General features: G+C 44.4%; 1 protein-coding gene across 1 annotated transcript in view; it reads left to right on the forward strand.

The window, feature by feature from the left end:
- Positions 1-20,098, forward strand: part of LOC308630427 (nuclear body protein SP140-like protein) — a 67,067-nt gene that overhangs the window by 14,202 nt on the left and 32,767 nt on the right. Inside the window, exons 6-12 of the mRNA XM_081260443.1 lie at positions 1,135-1,218; positions 2,301-2,381; positions 5,657-5,737; positions 6,563-6,643; positions 7,842-7,922; positions 16,509-16,589; positions 17,678-17,758. Of these exons, the coding sequence (XP_081116569.1) occupies positions 1,135-1,218; positions 2,301-2,381; positions 5,657-5,737; positions 6,563-6,643; positions 7,842-7,922; positions 16,509-16,589; positions 17,678-17,758 (570 nt within the window). The remainder of the gene's footprint in view (positions 1-1,134; positions 1,219-2,300; positions 2,382-5,656; positions 5,738-6,562; positions 6,644-7,841; positions 7,923-16,508; positions 16,590-17,677; positions 17,759-20,098) is intronic.

The following is a 20,098-nucleotide window of genomic DNA, read 5'->3' on the forward strand; positions in this document are numbered from 1 at the left end:
TATTGAATACCTAGGTACTAATTTTAAGTCAATATTCTATTTTGTACCTAGGATCCTTCCAGTTCAAAGTTGCAGAGAGAACTGTGCATATCTCTGTGGGCTCTGATCTTCTCTGTGTTAGCTTTCCTGTCACTGTGACAAAATACCTGAGATAAACAACTTAAATAGAAAAAAAGATTATTATTATTATTATTTGGCTCAAGTTTTTAGTTCATGGTTGCTTAGCACTGTGCCTTTGGCCTTTGGTAGGGCAGAACATTATGGTGGGGAGTTTATTAGCGAGCAAAGAGCTGCTTACCACAGGGTGGCTGGGAAGGAGAAAGAGAGAGAGAGAGAGAGAGAGAGAGAGAGAGAGAGGCCATCCATGGTCATGCCCCCACTGACCTAACCTTCCACTAGGCCCCACCTCCTAAAGGTTCTACCACCTTCCAATAGCACCACAGCTGGTGATCTTCCACACACAGCAGCCTTGGGGGACACTTAAGATTCAAACCATCACACTCTCCATGGACTACAGGGAGCCCCCTCCCTGGCCCCTGTGCCCAGGTCTCCCGTGTTACAGGTCAGGGTTGTCAAGCTCCGCATCCGTGATGACTCACTGTGACGGAGTCTGTGTAAAGCTGGTGAGGGCTGGGGTGGCTGGGATCTCTGAGCAGAGGTTGCAGGGAGATCCAGGGCTCTGCAGGTGTCCAGGGAGTGGATCAGGGCCTGGCACAGAGAGCCTCTCATTCAAAAGAGGATTCAGTCCCAAGATGGGGGAAGCAGAGACAATAGGGTGGAACCTGCCATGTGGGATGCCAGAGCTCTGAAAGAAGAGAACCCAGAGGAAAAGCCGAGACACAGTAGGATAAAGAGGACCAAGGAGCGGGGCGGGGCAAGGACCCAGGGGTGGGGTTCCTCATGGCGTGGAAGCAATAGCATGTGGCAGGAAATGAGGAGAAGGAAGGCACAGGAACAAGAGCAAGAGAAACGGGGAGAGTGAGGCTCTGGGGGACCTTGGGTGGGGTCCTTGGAATCACGGTCCCCTTTCCCCAGGAGAAGCTCACCTGTGCACTGAACACCAGAGTCGGCACAGAGGCCCGGGCTCTTCCCTCCTCACTGGGTCTGGTTAGTTATTTCCTTGTTTTTCTTCAGTTTTCCGTGAGTGCCAGGCTCTCTGGAGTTGGAGTGGAGGCGAGGCTGAAACCACAGACAGACAGCATCCAGGTGTCGGGGCAGGTAATTATGATTTAAATCACCGACTAACTCACGGATGTGTTTGTCTATCTGTATGAAAGGGACATCTCCATCCTCCCCCCATCGCTCCCTCACACAAACCCACTCCTGTGTTCACTTGTGGCTTTGTTCCCAGGTGTGTGGGAGGCAAGCTGGGGAAGGGGCTTCTGAGTAGAGAACCCAAGGACAGAGAGTAATAGAAACATAGACGAAGGGCACCAAATGGAGTTTCCCCAGTAGCCCCCCCTTTTTTAAAAAATATCTTTTTTAGTTGTAAATGTATCTTTCATTTCATTTATTTATTTGTTTATATGTGGTGCTAGGATTGAACCCAGGGCCTCACACATGCCAGGCAAGTGCTTTACCACTGAGCCACAACCCCAGTCCCCCCAGTAGCCCCTTTTTAATCTAAACAAATAGAGAATATAAATGCAGTCAGGTGTCATCAATGATGGGGATATATTGTGAGACGTGATTTTAGGTGATTTCTTTCTTGTGTGAACATCAGAAAGTGTACTTACAGCTGAGGACAGCTGCAGTGTCACCAGGAATCATTGTCACACAAGAGGTCTGTCCTTGACTGAAATGTCAGGATGTGTTGAGTGATGACTAGCAGGAGGCAGATGGAGAAGAAAGGAATCATCTTAAACTTACTTGCTAGGAAGTGTTAGGAATAATATCACAGAATATAGGGGGGCAAGATGGAAGGGAGTTCAAAGAATAAATAGGGAGATAATTGTGCCAAGAGGTAAGACTATCACGGAGGAAGAGAGAGAGAAATTCAGAGAGATGGTACAAGTCAAAAAGAGGAAGTTGAGTCAAAGAGATCCACAAATAGCTTCATGGTACAGATGCAGTGGTGTGTGAAAACAGGGTTAGAATCAGAAAAAGGAGAGGTGGAGAGGAGGAGAAGGGGCCAGGGGGCCTAGAAAGTGCTAAAGGAAGTGAAATAGAACTGGGTTAGTGCCACACACCTTCCTCCCCAGCAGCGCTGCACTGTGAACATCAGAGCCTCGCATGACCACATCCAGGCAGGTGTCCAGGTCACCATCTGCTACTAGTCACGTTCCTGCTTCTCTCTTCAGTGCCCCAGAAATCGTCTCTACAAATGGATGAAGGAAGAGAATCAGAAGACATGCCCAGGTTATTACCTTATGATAGAGAAGGTAATAAGAATTTAAATTACCTGCTACCTAAAGTTTTATTTTTCTGTCAACATACATATCTATTCTTTCATTTTCTTTTCTATGCTTCCATCCACCTACCCATTCATCCATCTGTCCATCCATCCACCAATCCATCCACCCATTCACCCATCCATCCACCAATCCATCCACCCATTCACCCATCCATCCACCAATCCATCCATCCACTAATCCATCCATTCATCCATCCATCCATCCACCAATCCATCCATCCACTAATCCATCCATCCATCCACCAATCCATCCATCCATCTATCCATCCATTCATCCATTCACCATCCATCCATCTATCAATTCATCCATTCACTCTCCTTACACCCCCTGTGTACAGACAGACAAACCAGGCCCAGATTTTGGCTGCTTTTGTAAGAAGACACAAACACATAAGGAGGAGTTGTTCAGACTTGGTGAGGTTTTCTTGTGTATAGAACATAGAGAGGGAGAATGGAAAATGCAGATAGAACCATTAAATAAATTCCCAAGTGATTGCCAATTTTACGTAAGCAGTCATGCAACTCATCTCTCACCATGTTGGAGTGCACGTTGTCAGGGAAGGGGATACTTTCCACTCTACTTTCTGTGGTTGTGCCAGGAACTTGGACATAATGAGTATAACTGCAATGTAAGAAATTCTTGTGAAAGACTTTTGAAGTGGACCTGGTAAGGGGAAGGGTCTCTGCTCCAGTGTCAATGGCAAAAAGATGAGGCCTTTGATGACATGGGAGAAAGATAAGACAGAAAGACTGAACTTGAATGTTTATATTTAAGTTTCATTTCCCCAGGAGATAAGCTCACTCATCCAACAAGGTGCAGCGTTTCCAAGGCGGAGAAAGTCATATTAAGGGAGAACCAGAGGGGGAGACTGCTAAGACAGGGCCTGAGGGGGAGGGCACCTGCTCTATATGGTAAAGGAGAATGAATGAATGAAAAGTCAGCAGAAAGGGAAAATTGTCTGCACACCAGAAAAGACAGTTTGAGACATCTTGGGGCTTGAAAGTCACTGGACAGAACCAACTTCTGGCACAAGGATGATCACTTTAGCAGAGAGTTTTCAGCTATTAACGTGACACAATACATTCAGAGGCAATTGGCCTTCCCCAGGCGTTCTTATCTACTCCCACCTATAAACGAATGATCCCAAGACACATCTCCAGGCTTGTTTTCTAGCCTCCTTCATCTGTGAGCCTGAATTCATTCATGCAGATAATCTGAGAGTTGTCTGCATTTAGATGCTTTTCAGGAGCCTCAGTATGAGACATAACTCAAATCGCACCTGCAACCCTTCCTGACACCGGACCTGCCTCGTGTCTGGGAGTTCGCTGTCAGAACGCTATTTCTCCATTGTCAACCTGGGAGTTATTAAAGACTGGTCCCTCTCCCTCAACTTGGACCATCCAGTTTGGTTGATTCTACCTTTCACATACCTCCCACCAGTCATTGCTTTCCATCACCAACACAGAAACCTTAGTCAACATTTCCCCCTTCTCTCTGAGATTATAGAAACGACTTCCAGGCTCAGATTTCCCCTCCCATCTTGCCCCATCACATGCATTTTGTGGAATCCAATGAGAGGACTCTAAGAAAAATGTGAGTTGGCATAACCTGGCTTTCCTGCTTGAGGCCAATGACTTCTTGCTGTCATAAAGGCTAAATCCATTTTCCTCCCCAAATCTCCAGCTTCATGTCTGCCTCTCCTGCTCTTACTTCAGGGTGAATGGGACTTCTGGAGTGATTTTAATTTTCTGATTCCCTCTTCCCCTCTGAGCCTCTGCACATGCTTAGCCTTGCACCTGGACGCATCTTCTTGGCCCCTCCCACCTTCCATCCTGCTCCCAAATCTGGTGAAAGTCTGTGAGGTGGCATGACGATCTCCGAGATGTCTTTTCTCATCCCTAGTTCTAGAGAGCAATGAGGATGAGAGATGGGGAAAGAGCACAAAGCCCAGCATCAGGGAAGAAAGGAACTGGGAATGAACACGGGAAAGAAGCGAAGCCAGAGAAGGGCGGTCCCAGTGGACCTCATCAGCAAGGCCAGAGGAGGAAAGAGAAGAGGCAGAGACAAATGGAAGGGGTGAAAACGAGAATGAGAACAAGGGGTGGAGAGAAGCTGGGTGGGATTTCTGATAATCCCCATCAGAAAGCTGAATCATGCAAGACCCCTCTTTCCCCTCACAAAAGCTTCAGACGTAGGCATGCATACCGTTGAAGCCTCTCTCTTACAGATGGAAAAATAAGGCACAGACAGGTGTGCAAGTTATTTTTGTAAGGGTGGGGTAGAAGAGGAAGAGCGGGCACAGCATCCTGGGATGTTACTGGGTGTCAGGGGCCTGTCATGCAGTCAGAATAGAAAGAGGAAGCTCCGGTTCCAGAATGGACCAGGGCCCCTGTAAGACTGTACAGTTAAATAAGTTGCAGTTAAATAGGAACAAGAAGCTCTGGTGTGACAGTGCCCGGTGTGGTAACCGTCATTACAATGTACAGTGCAGTTCAAAAAGCTAGAAGAAAGTTGTTTGAAAGGTTTCACCATAAAGAAATGATAAATGTCTGGGGGAGATAAATCTGTTTAACTTGGTTGAAACATGATGCAGTGTATACCTGCCTTGAACACTGCCTGCTACCCCATTGCATGTAAAAATTTTATGTATGTATGTATCAATAAGAATAAATAAATAGGGGTGGGGTTTTGGCTCAGCGGCAGAGCGCTTTCCTAGCACGTGTGAGGCACTGGGTTCGATTCTCAGAACCACATAAAAATAAATAAATAAAAATGAAGGTTCATCCACAACTTAAAAATATACATATTTTAAAAAAAGACTTTGAAGAAAAAGTAAAATAATGTTGGTGGGAGGGGGAGAAAATTCTAAGTGCAGAGAGCATAGGACTGGAGCCACCCACCAGGAGAGCTGAGGTCCAGCACCAGACAGCTGACCAGACAACAGGAAAGGATATAGTGTCACCAAAATAAAATATAAAGAAACAAGAGATGGGAGGAGCCAGGGGAAGAGCAGTCCGACAGTTAAAGAGAACCACAGCTGGGAAGGAGAGAGGATGAGTGGGTAGAACCACGCAGCCAGAGGGAGAGGGGAGGAGAGTCGTTGAGATGGGAAAGAGGTGGAGGCCGACGGAGGCCCTTAGCCTGTGGGTCAGACACGTGGTGCCCCTCACAGGTGGTGCCAGCACACTGGGGTGTTTTCAGGCCACGTCCCCCCAGGTTCATCATTTCCTTGTTCTTTACAGAACCCTGCGATCCCCAAACTCCCCAGGAGACTCCCGGAGGAGGAGGAGAAGAACCACAGGAGGCTTTTCTTCCTCAAGCAGGTGAGGAACAGGGCCCCCGAGGACATGGGTTCCCAGTGACCTCAATAGATCTCTCCTTTCTAGTCCATGTGGAACACATCTCCGCTCCCCTTCCTGCCTGTCTCCTCTTCATTTTTGCAAAGGTGAGGTGGAATTGTATCCATCTTCTTCTGTTTCAAAACTTCCAGAGATAAGGGATAAAGGCTTGGGACGTCCTGAAGGGTGCCCCTGTGCTGAGAAATTAGGGCGATGAGAGTGTCAAAGTAAAGCTGAGCACCATGGAACATGTGCCAGGGTGACAGAATGAAGTGCACCCCAAACCCAAATATCAGCAGGTCCTGACAGGTGAGGAGGAGACACGGCTTCAGCTCCTTCTGGAAACACAAGGCGCATGGACCTGCGTTTTGGCAGTGGTAGAAGTCTTGTAATTTAAGAAACTCGTGTTGGGGAGCATTTGATGAGGGCAGGGTCCCTGGTGTTCTGGATCTTGTGAAAACAAAAGGGCTTTTGTCAACCTGGGAGAAGAGAGCTTCAAGAATGAGGCAAATATAGAAAATCATAGAAATAATACAGGCATCCAGGAGGTCAAGGTACAAGAAACACAGGTAGAAAAGGAGAAAGTGAGAGACCAAGAGGGAGGCCCCACCCAGGAGAGGATGGAGCTTCCCACAACATTGCTGAGCTTTTCTCCAAAATTCCTCTGAAGGACAGACCAGAAGGGTCTCAGATGGGGATTCCTCCCACCCAGGAGAGGCTGGAGCTTCCGAAACCCTTGCTGAGTCTCTCTCCATAATTCCCCTATGGGGGTAACTTGACACCTCTGAAGGATGTCATTTCTTTCTGCAGAGGGAGGCAATGACTTTGGGGATATGCGTGGGGAAGAAGAACCAAGGGAAGCCCCATGCTCCTCCCCAGGACATGCACCAGGTAAGGAGGAAGCTGATCCAGCCCTGGGTTGCAGGGTGGGGATGGCCAACACAGGCATTTGCTGTTGGCTTCACGCTGAGCACTCTCCAGCTAGTCCTCAGATGGAAGTCTTTGCATTCACCATGGACTTTATGCTCTTTAAGATATGAGATCTAGAGACCAAAATTAGGGAAAATTCTTTAGAGAGATGAATGAAACAAATCATAACCACGTGGCAAGGAAGCATTGAGGAAACCGTGGAGAGCAGGTCAATCAAAACACACATTTTGGGGGCTGGGGTTGTGGCTCAGTGGTAGAGCGCTCGCCTACCATGCCCAAGGCATTGGGTTCCATCCTCAGCACCATGGGAATGTAAGAAAGGTATTGTGTCCACCTAAAACTTAAAAATAAATGAATATTAAAAAAGGACACATTTTGAAGATTAGAAACTGCATCCAAGGGAGGGCAGAAAGAAGTAGCAGGCTGAGCACTGAAGTAAGAGTCACAGTGTACACAGTGACTTGTGGAAGAGAGTCCTCTCCATAGGGAGGTCTAAGAAGGAGGTCTTCACAGGAGGAGTGGCCAAAGGTACAATGAGAGTAATGGTCCTGCTCTCTGATGACAGAAGATTCCCAGGTACACGTCATAGGGCAGGCCTGTCTTGCTGGCTCATCCTTCCCAGTTCTCCACTGGATGACTTTCAGGAACTGAACCCTTCCCAATGGAATCAACACCTTCTTTCTGACACTAGAATCCTGCTTCTCCAGGCCTGAGTCTCTTGGTAAAGGACGCGTGCCCTGTTTCCTCTTGCACTCCTCCATCTTGCCTATCAAAGTGAGATATGAAGGACAGTAAAATGCAGGGAGCAAACACAGACGGGGACAAAGGAGGAGACAGTAGCACATCCAGAGACAGGCCTCTGGAGATTTGGGGGTCAGAGACAAGGGCAGAGACAGCAATGTGCTGTGGAATGGGGGAGAGAAGCAGGTGCACGGGAGAGTAAATGAACGGATGTTGGTTCTCCGCCTTGATGACGATGCCCGGGGTGTGTCCACCTATGGGCCAGGTGATCCTGAGGCACTGACCAGGAGGTTTTCAGATGGGGATTCATCCCACTCAGGAGAGGCTGGAGCCCACAAAACCTTTGCTGAGTTATTCTCCAATATTCCCCTTTGGGGGTAGCTTGACACCTCTGAAGGATGCCATTTCTTTTCTACAGAGGGCAGCAACGCCTGTGTGGATATGTATGGGGAAGAAGAAGCACAGGATGCCCCCTGCTCCTCCCCAGGACATGCACCAGGTAAGGAGGAAGCTGATCCAGCCCTGGGTTGCAGGGTGGGGATGGCCAACACAGGCCTTTGCTGTTGGCTTCACGCTGAGCACTCTCCAGCTAGTCCTCAGATGGAAGTCTTTGCATTCACCCTGGACTTTATGCTTTTAAGAAATAAGATGTAGAGGCCCAAATTAGGGAAAATTGTTTAGAGAGATAATGAAAGCCAATCATAACCACGTGGCAAGGAAGCATTGAGGAAACTGTGGAGAACAGATCAATGAAAATACGCATTTTGAGGGCTGGGGTTGTGGCTCAGTGGTAGAGCGCTCACCTAGCATGCCCAAGGCATTGGGTTCCATCCTCAGCACCATGGGAATGTAAGAAAGATATTGTGTCCACCTAAGACTTAAAAATAAATGAATATTAAATATTTTTAAGAGTAGAAACTGCATCCAAGTGCCGCAGTCTTGCTGGGCAGAATTCACGAGCCACTTATCAAGCAGAAATGAACTTTATTTTTAGAACACACACGGCACCAGATGAGCTCTTCAGGAATTCCCTCAGAGCCCAACTGCCACCACCAGCTTCCCACAAGCCTCTCAACCCCCCTACTCCTCCTGCTCTTCAGGCCGATTGGCTGGCTCATGTTTGCGGAGCCAAAAGAGTCTCCCAATGAGCAGCTCTGTGGTCTGAAAAGGTGGGGATACAGCCCAATGACCATCACCACAGAGGAGCCAATCAGCTGGCAGCTGGAAGTTTGCTGGGGCCACTGTGAGCCAATCATCAGCTGGCAGCTAAAAGTTTGCTGGGTCCCCTTAGGCTGTGGCTCTCAACATCTCCCCCTCTCTGTTTAAACAACAAGCATGTGGCTTAGGGACCGTGCCTGGCTTAGGTTGTCCAATTCTACATATTGTGCTTACCCGTCATCGAATGAGCTGACCTCAAGTCGTCAGCCTCCTGTCTTAGGTTGGTACCATTGCAATTGGATCTTACCCATCATTGACTACCGGTCCAGCATACTGCCACACCTGTGGATAGGCCTTTGTACCAGTGTGGGGGGGTGAGGTTCTTTGCCTCACCTCTGTTGGCCCCCAAATTTTAGCTGAACGACCATCACAAGCAGAAGGGTGGAGGATACACCAAGCCAATTGAGGGCTCATTTGGAAAAATTGTACCACCGATGACATCATCAGCAAAAATACCCCAACACTACCACAAGTTGCTGCACCAACAGATAGTTCACAATGCATACAAGTGATGCATAGTCCAGGCACGTTCTGCAAGCAGTTCGGTGATGGCTCTTGCAGAAGCTGTAGATTGGTTTTATCTTTGTCTTCACTGGCACTGGGATGAAGATAGGAATTCTGGCAATAATGGCTAAAGAAAAAATTATGTAACATTCCAGCAGGCACTAAAAGAAAACAATTTTCTGAACAATTTACATTATCCTGAACAGAATTATTAAATATAATGAAAAGGAAAGGTGAAAGTAAACAAACAGATCTGTTAACCTCCTTTTTTGTTCACATATTAAAACAATCCTCAACAGCTGTTTACCCAATTTAAATTAAATCATTTAAATCACGTGAATAAAAAAAAATATTTGGATCCATTTTTTCATGAGCGCTTATAATATTTGATATATGGACATACGTACATACAAACATACAACACAAAACACAAGTGTGCACACATAATATAATACATACAACACATAACATAATAGTAAAGGCCTTATAACTTTTTACAGGTGAAATCTCCATTGCAATGTTTAAAAACTCTATAGTCAAAAAATAGAACTGATCAGCAAAACATTAACCTAGGTCTGTATGAGCTCAAAAAACAAAATAGAACTTCATGATGTGGGAAAGGGCAATAATAAAATAGATATTGAAAAAAGCACCCTGGTTAATCACTGTTGCAGATGTAAGGATAGCCAAACTGGAGTTCTGGATATCAGCTGTTATGGATTTCAGCCAAATCATCTTCTTTTTGGTCTGTAGAAATCGCTTTAGTTAATCTCTCTGGAATCCAAATGGGCTGCTGTTCTCCCTGTGGAAACACACAAACAGAACCCCGACTCCAGACAATCACTGGGTCAGGACCTTTCCATTGTCCTGTTAGAATATCCTTCCAAAGTACCTTGGGCTTATGTACATTTTTTGGACACATATGCCTTTTCACAGCACTAAGCCTTGGTGAATCCAAATTTAAAAAGTTTAGAGTAAAAAGGGTTATTTTAAGTTTATCGTTGGGAAATATATACCCCTTCCCAATTCCCTCTTTTTGCTTTAATAAGTACATTTTAATAGTTTGGTGAGCTCTTTCAACTATGCCTTGTCCCAGTGGATTGTATGGGATTCCTGTTATATGGGTAATGCCAAATGATGAGCAAAATTGTTTAAAAGAGGTAGAAGTATAACCAGGACCATTATCTGTTTTTAACTGTTTTGGAACGCCCACAGTGGCAAAATTCTGTAAACAATGAGCTATAATATCTTTAGTGTTTTCTCTGGCATGAAGGGAGCCCATCAAAAATCCAGAAGAAGTATCAACTGTAACATGCAAATATTTTAATTTTCCAAATTCTGACAAGTGTGTGACATCCACCTGCCAAATATGGTTAGGTATCAGTCCTCTAGGATTGACTCCAAGATTAACTTGTGGTAAAAAGTAAAATTGTAATAAAACAATTTTGACATTGTTTTATTATTTGTCTAGTTTGTTCTGTAGTTATTGTAAAATGCTTTTGTAAAGTATTAGCATTGACATGGAACTTTTTATGAAAATTTGTAGCTTCTTCTAGTGTAGAGAAAATATGTATGTCATGTGTAGTTTTATCTGCTAAATCATTGCCCAAACTAAGGGCTCCAGGCAATCCTGTATGTGCCCTGATATGTCCTATAAAGAATGGATCTTTTCTGTCCCAGATTATGCTTTGTATAATGGAAAGCAAAGAGAAAACAGTAGAGGAAGGGGAAATCCTACCAGCATCTTCAAGGGATACTATAGCATTAATTATATACTGACTATCAGAAAATAAATTAAACACAGAATCTTTAAACATCACAAAAGCTTGTAATACTGCATTAAGCTCTACCTTTTGAGCTGATTGTTTGGGTACTAAAAATGTAAAAGTTTGATCAGGTGTAACTATTGCTGCTGTACCATTATTTGACCCGTCAGTGAATATATTTGGAGCATTCATGATAGGTGTTTTTCTTGTCATTTTTGGAAAAATTACAGGATGCGATGAACAAAAAGACAATAAAGGATTAGATGGTAAGTGGTTATCAAATGAAACTTGAGATTTGCACATGATTATTGCCCAAGTATTTAACTCATTAGCTAACTCATCAATTTGATCCATAGTATATGGAGTAATAATTTTATTGGGTGAAATTCCAAACACTCCCTTTGCTGCTTTTATTCCTTTGAGTATTAATTGTCCTACAGCTTCAGGATACCTAGTAAGAATAGTGTTAGGAGATTAAGATAAATGTATCCATAATAATAGACATTCTTGCCAAAATACTCCTATAGGAATATTTTTTGTTGGTAGTACAATAAATAATAAAGGCAAACTTATATCAATTCTATCTAGATGCATATTTTTCATATATGTTTCAATGATTTTTAATGCCTTTCTTGCTTCAGGCGTTAACATTCGGGGTGAATTTGGATCTGATGGACCTTTTAGGATATCAAATAAAGGTCCCAACTCTCCTGTTGGTATGCCTAGATAAGGCCTTATCCAATTTATGTCTCCCAATAACTTTTGAAAGTCGTTAAGTGATTTGAGTTGATCTACTCGTATTTGAATTTTTGGTGGATGGACCATGGTTGAGGATAATAGAACTCCTAAATAATTAATTGGAAATTTTAATTGTACTTTATCTATTGCTATCTCTAGATTATAATTTTTTAATAAGTTTGTCAGTGTGGCATAACATTCTAGCAATGTGTTTTTATCTTTGTGTGCTAATAATACATCATCCATATAGTGAAATATTTGTAGTTCAGGATTTTGATTTCTAAGTGGCTGGATTACTTTGTTAACATAAATTTGACACATAGTTGGGCTGTTAGCCATCCCTTTGAGGAAGTACTTTCCATTCATATCTCTGATCAGGACCTTCATGATTCAGTGCAGGGATAGTAAATGGAAAACGTGGACTATCCTCAGGATGAATTGGAATTGAAAAAAAACAATCTTTAATATCTATAACTAAAACATACTAGGTTTTTGGCAAAACAGACAATTGAGGAATCCCCGATTGAGCAGGTCCCATAATAACCATCTCATTATTAATGGCTCTTAAATCTTGCAATAATCTCCATTTACCAGATTTCTTTTTGATGACAAAAATGAGAGTATTATGGGAAGATACAGAAGGTTGTATATGTCCTTCCGCTAATTGTTGTTTGACCAGGTCATGGGCTGCTTGTATCTTTTCTTTAGTCAGGGGCCACTGAGGAACCCACACTGGTCTTTCTGATTTCCAAGTAATTTTTATTGTCTCAGTGACCCCTCCTGAAAATCCAATCCATGTCTGTCTGTTCCTTGATCTATTTGTATTGGTGCTGCTATACCTTGTTCTTGTTCTTCTAATCTTTTTCCTTTCCTAAAACCTTGTCTGGCCATAATAGTGGACACATTTGAATTGATGTTATTTGTTAATGTTAGTCCTAATGGATCTAGGAAATCCAATACATATGGCTGTATAGTTCCTTCACATCCTTCAGGATCCTTCCAATCTAATACCATTGCACTTCTATGGGGATTAGTCGCCACTCTTAGGCCTTGAAGTATTTGAGTGGCTTGTTGTAATGGCCAATGTTTTGGCCATTCTTGATGAGAGATGATGCTGAGGTCTGCACCTGTATCCAGTAGCCCATTAAATTCATGTCCTTGAATATTTAGTTTTAGCATGGGGCGAGAATCTAAATTTAAAGAAAGCATAGCCCAATCTACACCTGTGGAGCCTAATCCCCTGGAACCTCTTTCTGTAGTACGATTGGAAAATTTATCATGCAGGCTGGGTATTATTAGTAACTGTGCTATTCTATCTCCTGGTGAAATTACTGATATACCCTTTGGAGAACTTGCTATAATTTTTATTTCACCTTAATAATTGGGATCAATTACCCAGGACTTATCATAAGTCCTTTTAGAGTAGAAGAACTGCATTCCAATAATAAGCCTGCTGTTCCTTTGGGAAGAGGTCCTTTTACCCCTATGGGAATGATTTGAACTCCCATCTCTGGAGTTAGTACTGTTCTGGCGGAGACACAGATGTCCAATCCTGCGTTTCCTCTGGTTTGTCTAGTGAGGGATCTAATGGACAATGTGTCCTGGGCACTACCCTGATGGTGTTGCTGGGTTCCTCCAGTGCCCTGTATATTTGTGGTCTTGGGCCCTAGAGCATTGGGCCCCCTCTGTCCATTTTTTGGCAATGGAGCCCAATGCCTTTCTCCACAATATCATGGATAGACTTCTGGTCCTTGTTCGTTTTTTGATAATGGAGTACCCTCTATGTTGTTTTGAGAATGGCATTCATTAGCTCAATGTCTCCCTCTACAGCATCATGGGCAAATACCCGGTATTCTACCCCTTTGATACCTAGTTTTGTTAAACCCTCCTCCTACGGGGCAATTCCTTTTAAAATGTCCTGTTTGTTCACAATTGTAGCATGTTTTTGGCCTGGCATCTAAAACCTGTTGTACTCAGCTGCCCAGACTTGCCTTTGTTCATTAATGTCTCTACATAATTTAATATGTGTGTTTAAATCTTCATATTTCCATGGTCTAATGACCTCTCTGCACCAATGATTCCCTTGCTCATAAGCCAGTTGTTTTATTAATGGCATTGCTTATTCTGTATTCCCTACAACTCGGGTAGCTGTTTGAATAAGCCTATCTACAAATTCAGCATAAGGTTCATTAGTTCCTTGTATTACCTTAGATAATTGACCTTGTAAACCTCCATGTCCTTGTAAAGTCTTCCATGCCCTAACCGCATCTGCAGCAATTTGTGAGTATATGGCAGGATCATATGCAATTTGTTGCTGTTGATCCTCATAAGGTCCCTTTCCTAACAACATATCTAAATTTCTCTGAGGATAACCAGCTGCTGCATTTCGCCTAGCTGTCTCCTTGCAAAATTCCTCATTGGCAACCTTCCATAACAGGTATTGTCCTCCATTTAGCACAGCTTTACACATACTAGTCCAATCTGCTGGCGTCATGTTCAAGTTGGTAATGGATTCGACCATGCTTACAGTGAAGGGTGCTTGAGGACCATAGGTTGTTACAGCCTCTTTTAGCTGCTTCACTGTTTTGAAATCTAAAGCATGGTGAATTCGCTGCCTGCTCAAATACAGGGCATGCTAATATTTGAGGTCCTGTCTCAGGATCCCATCTATCAACTATGGGGGTTGGGGGCCTCCCAGCATATGGAGGTGGCGCTGTTGGTTGGACACTTACATCCTCTGGTGATAGAAAGGTGCTAGTAGCAGTCTCCTGTTGTAACTTTTCCCCTGATGGCTTTTTCTGCTCTAAACTTTCTTCCTCTGTCTGACTAACTCGAGAGACCTTCTCTTTTTCTTGAAATTTTTTCCTCTGTCTGACTAGCTCGAGAGACCTTCTCTTTTACTTGAATTTTTTCCTCTGACTAACTTGAGAGACCTTCTCTTTTACTTGAGTCTTTTCCTCTGTCTGACTAACTTGAGAGACCTTCTCTTTTACTTGAATCAATATGTCTTCTCCTTCCTCTACCATTGTCTGAATTGAAGGCTTTGGACTAAGCAAACAAGACACCAACGCCCACAATGGCCATGTGCCAAATGGCAGAGTTCCTGGGTTTTTCTTTTTCTTTTCCCTTAAATCTTCACCATGATGGTTCCATTGTGATATATTTAACAACTCCTCCTTAAAAAGCCATGGGCTACATTTTTGTATTGTATCAACGTATGCCCTGACTGCTCTTGATTTTATGAGATGCCTCCTTCCTCTAACAATTTACTTAACACTCTTTCGGTTTGTTTTTTTCCTAATTTCTGATCCCATATTTCTACTATAATACAACCCAACAAGATGACGCCAAACAAAACCAAAACAGAATGAAACAAAAATGGAACAACAAAAAATCATTATGACAGCCTTTCTATCCTCCTGAAATGTCCGTCCATCCTTTCTCCCTATCTGTTCCTCAGATGCAAATAGTTTTTCCTCAGATGTGAGCGGTTTTTCTTTCGTCTCACTCATCTCGAGGGACAGGCAACTTAAAACAAAAGTCAAACAAAATGAAAGAAGAATCTTAAAATGGCTACCCATCCTCTCTCCCTGACCTCAGGGGCGAGCAGTTTACTTTATCACTTACCCTCAGTCATTCCCTGTATGGGCCACCAAATGCTGCAGTCTGGCTGGGCACAATTCACGAGCCACTTATCAAGCAGAAATGAACTTTATTTTTAGAACACACGCCACACCACAAGAACTCTTCAGGAATTCCCTCAGAGCCCAACTGCCACCACCAGCTTCCCACAAGCCTCTCAATCCCCCCACTCCTCCTGCTCTTCAGGCCGAATGGCTGGGTCGCATGGGCAGAGCCAAAAGAGTCCCCCAATGAGCAGCTCCGTGGTCTGAAAGGGCGGGGAAACAACCCAGTGAGCATCACCGAAGAGGAGCCAATCAGCTGGCAGCTGGAAGTTTGCTGGGACCCCTTTGTCTATGGCTCTCAACATGTTCCATCCTCAGCACCATGGGAATGTAAGAAAGATATTGTGTCCACCTAAAACTTAAAAATAAATGAAGATTAAATATTTTGAAAAGTAGAAACTGCATCCAAGGGAGGGCAGAGCACTGAAGTAAGAGTCACAGTGTATACAGTGACTTGCGGAAGAGAGTCCTGTCCAGAGGGAGGTCTAAGAAGGAGGTCTTCACAGGAGGAGTGGCCCAGGGACACACTGAGTGTAATGGTCCTCTCTCTAGCAATGTCACCTGCTCTCTGATGACAGAAGATTCCCAGGTGCACGTCATAGGGCAGGCCTGCCTTGCTGGCTCATTCTTCCTAGTTCTCCACTGGATGTCTTTCAGGAACTGAACCCTTCCCATTGGAACCAACACCTTCTTTCTGACCCTAGAATTCCTGCTTCTCCAGGCCTGATTCTCTTGGTAAAGACGAGTGCCCTGTTTCCTCTTGCACTCCTCCACCTTGCCCATCCATGTGAGATGGGAAGGACAGGAAAAAGCAGGGAGCAAACACAGACAGGAACAAAGGAGGAGACAGTAGTGCATCCAGAGACAGGCCTCTGGAGATCTGGGGGTCAGAGACAAGGGCAGAGACAGCAATGTGCTGTGGAATGGGGGAGAGAAGCAGGTGCGCGGGAGAGAAAATGAGTGGGAAGCTGGTTCTTGGCCTTGATGAGAATGCCTGGGGTGTGTCCACCTATGGGCCAGGTGATCCTGAAGCACAGACCAGGAGGGTCTCAGATGGGGATTCGTCCCACCCAGGAGAGGCTGGAGCTTCCGAAATCTTTGCTGAGTTTTTCTCCACAATTCCCCTTTGGGGGTACCTTGACACCTCTGAATGACGTCATTTCTTTTCTGCAGAGGGAGGCAATGCCTATGTGGATATGTGTGGGGTAGAAGAACCACAGGAAGCCACCTGCACCTCCCCAGGACATGCACCAGGTAAGGAGGAAGCTGATCCAGCCCTGGCATTTGCTGTTGGGTTCACGCTGAGCACTCTCCAGCTAGTCCTCAGATGGAAGTCTTTGCATTTATCCTGGAGTTTTTTGGGAAGCACAAGGAGAAACTCTTGTGAATTCTGTTTGGAACAATGTGGCCTTCATTGTTTGAATATGTGTTTTTTGCTCAGGTTGAAGTAATAAGTTCCAAGGAATGACTCTCCTTCTGTTTTATTGTTACATTGTAGTGGTGTATGTTGATGGGGTTTGCTCTTCCATATTCGTAAATGCACTCGATTTAACAACCTAATTTGGCCAGTATCACTCCCCAGCATCCCCTCCCCCTTCCTGCCGTGGTTCCTGTCTTTAACTGATCTCCCTTTGATATTTTGGAATTCGAGTCCCAGCTTTATTTTCCTTTTTCTTCTCCAGCTTCTTCATATGAGGGAAGGCATATGACCCTTAAGGAGTTAGACCTTTCCCCTTCACTTTTCCCGCCCATTTATGCTAAAAATTCAATATGTGACTCTGATCCCTGCATGTCCAATATTTTCTCTGAACTCTCTGGCTCCACCTGAGCATACTAAGATATGTTTCTGGGTCCCTCTGCGTGGTCTGTTGTGTCCTTGTATCTCTTCAGTGTCCTGGGAACTGGATACTACCCAGATGGCCCCCACAGACAATCTAGAGGAGGTGGTCAGCCAGCCACTGTGGATTGGAGAAGGCAATTGTGTTGTCCGCTCCCAAGCAACTGCGGAATCTTTGTTTCTCCCCGTCTTCTCCCATTCCACCCTGCTGCTTGCAGTTACCAGGCAGAGGAGCCAAAGGAAGGGGTCAGAAATAAGAGAGAATGTGCTGTTCAGGGAGGGAGCGAGGTGGGAAGACTGTCCCCTGCCTCTGGTAAGAGTGACAGGAGCTGTCTTAGCCCCCACGTCGGGGGGGATTCAAAGGCAGGAGGGTCTGAGGCCAGGGACGTTCCCCAGGAGTCACTTGAACTGCCTGGGGCTTCCTGGCCTTCCCGTGTGGGCTTTCCTGTCATGGTATCCTGGGGTTGAACATGGAGTCCTGGAAGGGTTTCATTCTCTTCTGCAGAAAGCAACAGTTTCTGTTTACAAATGTCTGATGAAGAAGAGGCCCAGGAAGGCTTGGGCTCACCCCCCGCGGGTGAGCCAGGTAAGGCAGGGACGGGTGGCGACGGCTGCTGGGTGTTGGGGGGCTAGTGTTTCCTGGTGGGTTTACTCTGAATGTGCTTCATGATGAAATGATCCAGTTACTCTTCACATTTTCCCTTGGCCTTTTGGGGAAATTCAGGGAGACAAGAAATCTCGAGAAACTCTGGGATTAAGGAGTCTTTTTGTTTGTTATTAGGTATTGGTATATGCACTTAAATTCGAAAAATACTAGGATAAGAAAATGCTGTTTTGCCTTCATCTTTTCACCACTATTAGTATTATTATTTGAATTCAGATAACAATTTCTGTTCCCATTCACTCCTTATCTTCTATGGAAATAAAAAAAAAAGCGTAGCATTTCTCTGCTAGTTGATAATTTTTTTACAGTTTTGTCACAAACTTGACAAAGCCTTCAAAGAAACACTAATGTAGTATCTCATTGATAGAATTCAGATGAGCTATTTATAAAAACAGATTCTGTTTTGGACCAGTGTTCTCCCTATGCCATTGGATTACACAGTGTTTTTTCAGTGTGCTTCAAAATTACGCTCTTCTTCCATCCTCAAAAACTTTAAGACACAGGCAGGGAGATGTTGCTACTGTTTTGAGGAACTAGAAATAAGATGTATATAAGATGCAAGGAAAGAGAAGTCCCAAGAAAGAAAAGCAGAATGGAGATCCACATGGGCTTCAGGTTCTGAGAACCTGGCATGAGGTTGGGCCATGTTCAATGTCCAAAGCAGAAGTCCAAGGGGCCTTTGGGTACCCAGAAATCCACTAGGATTCAATAGACAGAGATTTTATTTAGCAAATAAGAATGCTTAGGGAGAGAAGAGGGGGGAAATCACAGAAAATATGTGAATGTAATCTTCCATATGAGATAGGAGATACCCAGAAGAGTAGAGCCTGAAGAGGTGAACACAGAGGCAATGTGAAAAAGTAGACACAGAGAATCACCGAAGGAGAAAAAGGTAGATAATCATGGAGACTGGAAATGTCAGGGAGAAGATCCAGAAAGTCAAGGAGAAGCACGGAGGCCCTTTATGAGGTGTAGCAATGAAAATGTGTATTCAACCAAAGGCTGAACTCATTGTTTTTTAACCGAGGAAGAATTGTGCTTATGAGTCCAGTTTCTCTAAATAGCACTCCTACTGTAGAATGTTTGGGGAGAGTGTGGAGCTCAGGGATTGGAGGATCTTTGGAAGTGGCCTGCATGGGGACTAGGTGACCCTTAGTGAGAGCAGGCTAACGGGAGCATGGCCCCTACATCTCTGCTGACTGTCAGAATCTTGGGGATGTGATGATGGGCTGGCTTTCAGAGGCCTGTGTCCTGGACAGAAGCTATCATTGACTAATTGGGATGATTCTGGCTTTATTTGTTCATGTGGCCAAAGAATAATGAGTTTTCCTAGGGCCTGTAGGAACTTTGAAATCTGTTTCCCCATGAGGAAGTCCCTACTAAGAAGATGCAAGAAAGGCCATGAAGGTATTATTCAGAGCCAGATGTTTTCTGGAAGAGGACACTGGATTAAAACTCCTAGGCTTCTCCCCCACTGAGTGACAGGGCTGCTGGACTGAGTATTAAGCCTATGGAAGAAGACAGAAAAAAGAGAAGTAGTGATATTTAGTAATTAGTTGACCAAATGACTAGTTCCTTGTGGTTGTAGGGCTGAGGTCACAGCTTTGCTGCTGGTTCTTGGCCAGGGCTTACTCAACCCACAGGGCCACTCACATCCCCTGACACATGGCCCCCACATCTCCAAGGGAGCAACAGTGTGTGGAGTCCTGTGCACGCTCTGAACTTCGGAGTGCCTCTTCTGCTGCCCGCGGGAAAACATTCAGTACTTTTAAAGGGCTCATGTGACTAGACTCAGCCCACCTAGATAATCCTCCCCTTCTCAAGGTCAACTCTGCAATACAACATAACCTAATTATGGGAATAACACCTCATGTCCATAGTTCCTTAGATTAGGGAAGAAAATCTTCAGGAGCCTTCATAGAATTCTGCCTACTAAGCAGTGCTTAACAAAACCCAGAGAAAATAACTGTCTAGATGAGCCACTGATTTCCCCAAGAGAATAATATTAAATGGGACATAAAATGAAAGTAGAACATAAATGTATGAAAGAAAAGAATCTGTCTTTAGATGAGGCTGAAGAGATTATAGTAAATGGATTAGGTGCCACAGGAAGGGAAGTGTAGCTGTTCTGTTTAGTGCTTGCAGATCTTAAATCACACACAGTGGAGGAATGCCAATGTTCAGATCAACTATAAACTGATCATGCATGGGAAAATTTTTGGGGAACTTCTAAAATTAGTCCTTGTGTATGTTTTTTAATCT

Source organism: Spermophilus citellus (assembly GCF_964194105.1).
Source record: "Spermophilus citellus genome assembly, chromosome: 11".
NCBI lineage: Eukaryota > Metazoa > Chordata > Mammalia > Rodentia > Sciuridae > Spermophilus > Spermophilus citellus.